This window comes from Cryptomeria japonica, chromosome 9 (assembly GCF_030272615.1).
Source record: "Cryptomeria japonica chromosome 9, Sugi_1.0, whole genome shotgun sequence".
In the NCBI taxonomy this organism is placed as follows: domain Eukaryota; kingdom Viridiplantae; phylum Streptophyta; class Pinopsida; order Cupressales; family Cupressaceae; genus Cryptomeria; species Cryptomeria japonica.
Window position 1 is genome coordinate 216,059,133 of NC_081413.1, and position 8,751 is coordinate 216,067,883.

The 8,751-nt window shown below is 34.2% G+C and overlaps 1 protein-coding gene across 2 annotated transcripts; it reads right to left on the reverse strand.

Annotated features, from left to right (window-relative positions):
• Positions 1-3,962: 3,962 nt before the first annotated feature.
• Positions 3,963-5,899, reverse strand: LOC131044585 (GDSL esterase/lipase At3g50400). Of its 2 annotated transcripts, none has more exons than XM_057977941.2 (5): positions 5,562-5,899; positions 5,301-5,431; positions 4,965-5,204; positions 4,374-4,629; positions 3,963-4,243 (listed from the first exon to the last, which is right to left on the reverse strand). In XM_057977941.2, the coding sequence occupies exons 1-5, from the start codon at positions 5,848-5,850 to the stop codon at positions 4,017-4,019; spliced, it is 1,143 nt and encodes a 380-aa protein (XP_057833924.1). In that variant the 5' UTR covers positions 5,851-5,899; the 3' UTR covers positions 3,963-4,016. The 2 variants fall into 2 exon arrangements, with proteins under 2 accessions (XP_057833924.1, XP_057833923.1); XM_057977940.2 differs by having other exon boundaries at positions 5,538-5,887.
• Positions 5,900-8,751: the final 2,852 nt, after the last annotated feature.

Consider the following 8,751-nt stretch of genomic DNA (forward strand, 5'->3'; position numbering starts at 1 on the left):
TTCATTTGTTTACTACAAATTTTGAAGTTTGATTTTAATTACTAGACCAATATTTACTTTGTGCATACATAATTTAATATCTCTATTTTTTCCCACTATGGTTTTGGTAACTACAATTGATGATTGGAAGTTATGAGGAACATTATAGTGTTCTTTGTTTTATGGAGGAAATTAAACAAATAGACAATAGAGTGGGTGTTAAGGAGAAGTTAAGCAGAATTGAATGACCAAAAAAGGGGTATGCTCCCTTAAGAAAAGAAAAAACAATGAGCTTCAAGCTAGGAAATGAGAACCATGTCTACACAAAAAAAAATAACATAGCATATGGAGGAGCGAAGTTGATTGCTTATGCATGGAATAGATCTTTAAAATTAAGATTCCATCGTTGTTTCATTTAAATGGATGACAAATTTTAAAATGAAAACTCATAGTTAAATATTTGTAAATTTGGTTCACCCAAAAAAATCAAATCAAAACTCTCTTAAAAACTATTTTGTACAATACAAAAAAAAAATCTAATTTGAAACTCCTATTAAATAGATTACTTAGTAAGTTGGATTTTTATGAATTTAAATTATATGTTTTGATTTAACTTTTGAAAGTATAGAAGATCAAATACAATGAAAATTAAAAATTCAATATGCAATGTTACAAGGTCATAGTTGGGGGTCTAAAAAGTTCAATTGATTTAGACCCAAAAAAAAGGATGTGGCTAATCTCTACACAAAACTACAGTCCATATAGAAATCAAAATCTACAAAACAATAGATTTTCACACAATTTGTACCATCTCAATCTTCATAATCCACCTCTGCAATACTGTTAAATGTTGGGATATGAAGCCCAACGGTAAGATGACCTTTCGCCTTCTCCCAACTTTTCGTTCCACAACTGAATATGATTCTATAAATGCTTGTATGTGCAATTATGTATGGTGTAATATTGGAGATATGGATTAATATATGTGTTCCCTGCTTTCTGGTGGATGTAGCCATTTATTGGTGAACCACGTTAAAACCTTGCATCATGCGTTGTCATTTATATTTTTCTGTTTATTTCCGTTTTAGTTTAATAGTTGAATGTTTTCTTTGTTCATTTTAATCTTCATAATTGGTATCAGAGCTTAGGTGAAGTGATTGAGAAGAGATGGAAAGGTAGATAGATAAAGGGTTGAAAATTCTCGAGAAGATGCAGAAGTTCGGAGTTAGATAAATTAGTTGCTGGTATTGTGGCAAGTGAGGCCACATAAAAAGAAATTGTTGGTTTCTTGAGAAGGCTAAAAGGCAGCCAAAAGATGAAGACATCGATTTAGTCATCGAAGATTTTCTTGCAAATTTAGACTCGGTGGAGAGTAAAATTGTACAAGCAAAAGTTAAAACAAAACGCCATGTTCATTGGTGGGATGGCTGGAAAAAGGAAGAGACTTCGGCTGAAGAAGAAGAGGGTTTGAAGTATCCAGTGTTTGAAGATTTTCTTGATTCAACTAAAGAAGAGGATGTTGAAGAGGAGGACACTGAAGAGAGTGAGGATGAAGTTGAGGAAGTTGAGACCAAGACTTGGGAGGATTATGAAAAAGAAAAATTTATGAGGTTGAAGGAAGAGAATCTCCTACTCACAAACAAACTGATTTGTATAGACCAGAAGTTGATGGTTTTGTGTCGCATCATGAATATTGAAAAAGTTAACTTTGAGAAAGAATGGGATTTTTCTGAAGAGACCGTATTTCAGCAAGAGGAAAGTGATGGGAAGCTCCTAACAAAGGACTCTTTCCTCACACAAATGCATGCCTTGTTGATAGGAAAGCCTTTCTTTGGTAGAAAGAATCCACAAGAGGATTCGGGGTGCCTGGAGATTGAAGATCCCAGGAGCGCAGGAATTATAGAGCTCAAGGAGGCGGGAGAGAGCCTCTAGCTCAAGGCTGCGCAGGATCTAGAAGACTTTGGAAAGGCTGAGAATATGGTCTTTGAGGAAATTGAATTTCAAAACAAAAAAGTGATGATTTATTGTTACGGATTGCAGAAATAGAGGCAGAGTGGAATGCATTGATTGCAGGCAGTGCACAAGCTTCTGCAAGAAATATAGAAAAATCATTTGGCATGGAGCCCGTTGGTGCTGGGTATGATTATCAAAGTGGTTTTTATATCAGTTATACATTGTCATCTGAAATCACTGATCTCTCATATTTCGTCCTAACCAATTTCGGAGGACTGCAAATAAATACTTTTATTAGTGGCAGTAAATGGAACATGTTCTGGTCTCAGCCCGTAGATGCATGTGTCGTATATGGTCTCTGTGGTGCTTATGGAACCTACAACTCCAACAATCTTCACTCCTGTAGCTACATGGAAGGATTCACACCCATAGGCAATGGCGTCTGGGATTCCCAAGACTGGGAATCCAGTGGCTGTATTCGACAGGGCCCATTAAACGGTGATGCCAAAAATGGCAGCACTGACAGATTCGTCGACCTTAATGTGGAGTGATCGGAGGCCATGGACGGGCAGTATCCCATAAAACCCTTTTCATCTGGCAGTAGAACTGTTATGGACGATGTTAATCAGTTGGAGAGAATATATTCTCATTTCAAATCTGATGTCGCAATTAAAGACTTGTCTCAGGCAAACGTTTTATTTTTTAAGAATAGGGAGAACGATACTTTTGCCGAAGAAGCAGGAGATGCCACGAAGCTTCTAATCAATGGGGGTGGAAATTACAAGAACTCAAGACAAGGTGCTCGTCAGTATGTTCTTCTGCAGATGGTATTTTGAAACAAAATGAGGACGTAGATAGCACCTTTGATGAAAAGTTTGCATTTTGGATGAATAATCCCAAGGTGGAGAAAATCAACAGAATAAGGCACCGAAAGTTGGTGAGAGGATGTTTTGTTGCCAGCGATGACATGGAAGGGCACCAATATCTTTTGTCATACGATTACATGCAGAATGGTATCTTGGACGACCATGTATTTGGAACAAACCATAAGGTGCCGTTGTTGTGGCCACAAGGGAAGAATGATGTGCTAGCGGGGGAGGTTTTGAATCTTGATTGTAGGGGGGAGTCTGAGATTGACGACCCTCTTGTAATTCAGGATTATTTGTTCATAGGGTCACCTGAGCATGTTTTTATGGAAGGTCCCATGCCTATGCTTTATTTCTCTTTGGATGAGATCATCTCGAGGGATGGTAACAAGGTATTGTTCACTCGTAATGAGGAAGAGTTGAAAAACAAATTGTCAAAGGAAAGTAACTTCAGTCCTACAAGTGGTCTTAGTTTTTGAATTCAGGAACAGATTAATTTGAGGATCAAATATGATTTTGGCATTTATGTTTTGGATGAGTTATCTGCTGAAAGTCTGAGACAAAGAGGTGAATTTATTTCTGATTGTGGATTTCTGACCGAGGAAGTAGTAGGAGAAGATTTCTTTGACTCTAGTTTGAGTTGGAGAAGGTTCATTCGAAGTTTTCATGAGCAAAGTTTAGCCAAGTTAAAATCTTCTATGGGCCTGGTTCTATAAGAATCGAAATGGAGAGCAAGGGATGTTTTTTGTGCATGGGTGTACCAGTTGGCCTTTATGGGGGAGATTGTTGGGATGTGAAGCCCAACGGTCAGATGACCTTTCGCCTTCTCCCAACTTTTCATTCCACAACTGAATATGATTCTATAAATGCCTGTATGTGCAGTCATGTATGATGTTTTATTGGAGATATGGATTAATATATGTGTTCCCTGCTTTCTGGTGGATGTAGTCATTTATTGGTGAACCATGTTAAAACCTTGCATCATGCGTTGTCATGTATATTTTTCTGTTTATTTCCGTTTTAGTTTAATAGCTGAATATTTTCTCTGTTCATTTTAATCTTCATATTAAAATCCAAAAGAATCCGACAAAAACTATTATGTTATGCAAATTCATGCTTTTACAAATGTACATTTTTATATGGAAAATATCCAAAGCTCCGAAATAAAATTGAAGTGAACATTATTTGACAAAACAAATTAATCCCGTACAAGATGGTTTAGAGGGCAATCAACTGACGAATGTTAATAGGGAATGCATCATTAGGACCTCCATCAAGAAACCTTGCAGCAAATATAAGATTTGCCGCCTCTGTTGGATGATATGCATCAAAGAATAGATACTTGTGTCTATCTTCCCCACAATATGGGGAATTAGGAATGCATGTAATCATCCCCTTGAATTTTCCACCACTTCCACAGCAAGCAGTATTAATATCAATCAAACCTGCAAATAAATAGTCCTTGTATCAATCTTTTACATACTATTTATCTTTCTTTTTTAACTTGGGAAGTGTTTCATATTAAATTGATTTACATTCATTGAAAAATTTGGACGAATGGTACAAAATTCTCACCATATTGCTGATGATTCTGCATGACATTAGAAGCCACATCATACGTATTGAGATAGACAATGGCAGCCATTGGAAGATTTGAGTTTAAATCATGAATGAGATCCTTCAAGCGAGTGTTGAAGCTAACAACAAGTTCATTTGTTGCAGCAATGCATGCACCATCCACACTTCCAGCATTAGATAGCTGAGAAGGGATGCATCCGATGGGGCCTATCCCACTAACCATAAACTTTCTGGCTCCAAGATTGTACAGTCTCTGCATATAAGAGTGTTTAGAATTAGAAAGTCTATTGATTTGTGATTATGCAAAGTTTTCTTCGAAAGTTTAAGATGAGTCGCAAACACATTGAATTGTTTTCGGATTTGATATTAACATATTGAATTGTTTCTGGATTTGATTGTGTGAATTTTTCTTTAATGTTTAAGATCAAATTCTATGATCCATCATCAGAAATAAAAAAACCAAAAAATAGAAACCACACAATCAAATCAATCAAATCCAAAAACATATCATTCTTAGACTTAGTTTATCAGGATGCGAATTCATTTCACCCATATTTTAAGAACTTCTATTTAGTGAAATGATCTTACATTAATCTGATTGCCATAGTGGGTGATGAGCAGCTCCTCATAATCCTGAGGCGAATATTGAGCTTTAGTTTGTGAGAAAGGAAGCAAATAGTTGTCCAAATAATCATTCGATCCAAAGACGATAGGAAACATAGATCTGTTTAAAAACTGCATTGCCATGTCCTCTCCCAGCATACTGATGAGCTCCAGTTTGGTGTTCTCAAAATAGTTGATCTGGGTGTCAAAACTGAGACGAGCAAGCTGCACAGTTTCGAATGCATAATTCAATATGGAATGAAACAATGGCTGTTTCAAAAAAGTTATTTTTTCTTTTCTTAAAGCATTGCAGACACTCACAAAAATGGCTCCACTGCTATCCAGAATTCCACCAGCACCAGAAGCATAGTTGACGCCATTTAACAGAGCTTGCCCATGAGTTGTGGGGGCTAAATATGGCTGAGGAAGCATATCTTGTCCAAGCTCTTGTCCTGCCAGAAACAAAATTCACCAAAACTAAAATCTCAGCAGCATATAATGCCTCCCTAAAAATCTCTTTTTGGTAACTAAAACTTTTGCTTAAGCTGAATTTCTTGCCTATTATATCAGAAAGAGTTCGACCATTGGTAAAACGACCAGTGGGTCGAAACCCAGATGGCCCAAAATCTACTCCATATGGTCTCCAATCAGCTCTGGATATTGAGGCAATATAGTTGTTGTTCCCTGGATCCACCAAAGAATCCCCAAATATGAAGAAAGCCGGTTTAGAAAAACCAAAATCTCCTCCCTGTGCTTGAGCTCCGCCATGGAATTGCCATAATGCTGCAACTATCAAAATTATACACGACATTTTAGTCATTTTTTTTGAGAATTCTGCTGTGTATCCTGGTCTGGAGCTTTCTGACCACATTGAAGACTAGACCAGAGCATCTCTGCATACATGGTAATACAAACTATTGTTATATACATGAAAATCTGCGTCTGATCCATAAAATTAGCATTCCAAAAAATCTGCCATCATTAATTCATCACTATCTCTCTTGAACTTTGCATTCTCACTTTCCAATACAGCTACTGCCATTAAACCATCGACCTGTCTGCAATTTGCTGTGGTCGAAGTAAAAATGTTAGTGAGAATGGCAGATCATAAAGTGTGCATATATTTTAGTTTAAAGACTTGATTGAATTTTATTGAAGAAATTACAATAATTGTGAATGAATCATTTAGACAAATCAAAGTTTAGAGTGTATTGTTTAAGTTTGTCCATTTCAGTCATGTCTTTCGTAGATATAATTTGTTTATTTGAATATACTTAAACTTGTATTTGTATGTTTTATGAGTCTAAGACTAAATTTGAAGGTAAATGAAAATAATTGTACTACATAAATCAATCTGAGATAATCAAATAAATGTAGTTATTAAGTATGAATTAATTTGAATTAAATTAGTTAGATTAATAACTTTAATAAATACATAAAAACTAACTATAATGAATATAGATATTTCGTTTTAAAATTAATGAAGTAAAAAGGTGTTGATAAAATAAAGTTGATTCACCATTGTTAAAATATTTATGTTCTTAGTGTGCCAATTGTTTTTAAAAAATGACTCATAAATCTCTCTGGTTCATATCCAAGCATTATGGGTTAAATCTTGATTTGATGTGGTAATGTAAAAAATCAATTTAATCGAGAATATTTTTTGTTTTCTAAATTAAATGTATATACTACTCTAGGATACAACCAATTTTATAAAAAATAATATTTGATTACTTATTTGAATACAAAAAGAATAAAATAATACTAAAATTAGGGTGTCTAAAACTTGGATAATGAAACTTTTCACTAAATTAAACAAAATGCAAAAACATAAGCTAATTTACAAAAAATATTCATAGCTATATAAATAACAAGCAAAGAGCAACTGGAAATCAAAATTTGGAAGTCATTGTCCAAGATACTAGTGCAAAGTGCAAACAGTAGTGGGAGATGATGACATCGATACAATATGTTGACACACATAATATTACTAAAAATGTAATTTTATCATAAATCCCAAGCTCAATAAGGATAGTAGAGTAACTTTTCAAGTGATATGAAATGATGTAAAAATGAAGAAATACAATCTAAAGATGTATTTTGAGAAGGAAATAAAAATGACAATAGAGGGTGCGTGTGTTTGTGAATCTTTTGTGTGATTGAATATTTATTGAATACATGTAACCTAAGACAATAAAAGTGGTTGGGGCTAAATAACAACAAGCCCCTATTTTGTTTTTTCAACTTCCATAGATAGCCAAGATAGGAAAAGGCCGAAGAGGTGTGCATTCTTAGCCTACATGCATCTAGAACTAAGAAATTGATTCTAAAATAATTCTATGATTATGAATTCCTAGTCTATATAGAAGAATACCCTACCATCCATTAATTGATAAAAGATAAGGTGATAGTCACCCAAAGATTTTCCAAGAAATATTTAAAATGAATGGTGGAGAATACAACTATAATACTATGAAAACAAGAGCAAAACTTGAAGCAATATTACCAACTAAGTGATAAAGAAAGAAAGAGTATTTAAAGAAGTCAATAGGAGTGCAATGGCATTGGCACTTGAACAAACTTCATTAATAGAGTTGTGTCTAGAGCCAAGTGTAGCCAAGAGGAAAACTAAGAGCCAAGAGGAATGATCGAGATTCAATAGTTAGTTTTCCAAAATTACTTCTAGATGAGGGCTCTGGGAGAGCTCAAAGGTCAAATTTGTGAAACGTATTTTTCCTAATAGATAAATGTTACAACTTAATCAACAGTAGGTGTTGGGAAAGAAATTGATGTTTAATTTTTTTTTAAACTTTTAGGATACTAGCGTATCACAAAGATGTATGTGTGTCACGCTTTTAACCTAATTTTTTTCTCAAATTTGTCACCTGGTCTTAGGTCAATTTAGATATAATTGGACGGTGGCATATAAACTTGTCAATATAGTGATGAAAAGAATCCTGAGAGACTCACGTGATCCCTACGACACGGTAGGTGAATGAAGGGTAAGTGCTAGCTAATGGGTGAGAGACTCACGTGATCCCTACGACACGGTAGGTGAATGAAGGGTAAGTGCTAGCTAATGGGTGAGAGACTCACGTGATCCCTACGACACGGTAGGTGAATGAAGGGTAAGTGCAAGTTAATGGGTCCACTTTTAGTGGAAGTGTTTTAAAATAGTTTCATATTTCTATTTACATTATATATCTGTTCATTTTTAGAATGGGTATGTTCTTTGGAGCATGTATGTGTTTCATTAAAATTTGAAATCCACAATTTTACTTTTGTTTTAGGCTTGAAAATCCAACTCTCAACCCTGGACTTGCAAGTATAATGCCTTAAAAATAACAATTTAGAAAAAAATTTAAAACTCATTGTAGATGATGATGTCTATATTTCAAATATATAATTTTTTTATGATTGGACATTTTTTTTTTTTATTTAATTAATTTATGTGAAAAGTGGTTCACAAACTTGAAATGACAAGTATTAGTATTTTTTAGTAACATTTGATTTAAATTTTTTTTTATATGTGACCAATCTAGACATCATTCTTTACACAATTTGAAAAAAAATATTTTAGGATTATTTTAACTCAAATTATGTTGGCCATAGACTAGAGGTTTTTAAAATTAGAGATTAGGGCTAGTAAAAAATATTTAGAAAAAAATTATAGAAAATATCCTAATCAAACTTTATCATTATATACATTTTTTCCCAAAAGGAATTAATAAAATAGTTTTATTCATGTCAAATTATGCTAGTCATACACATG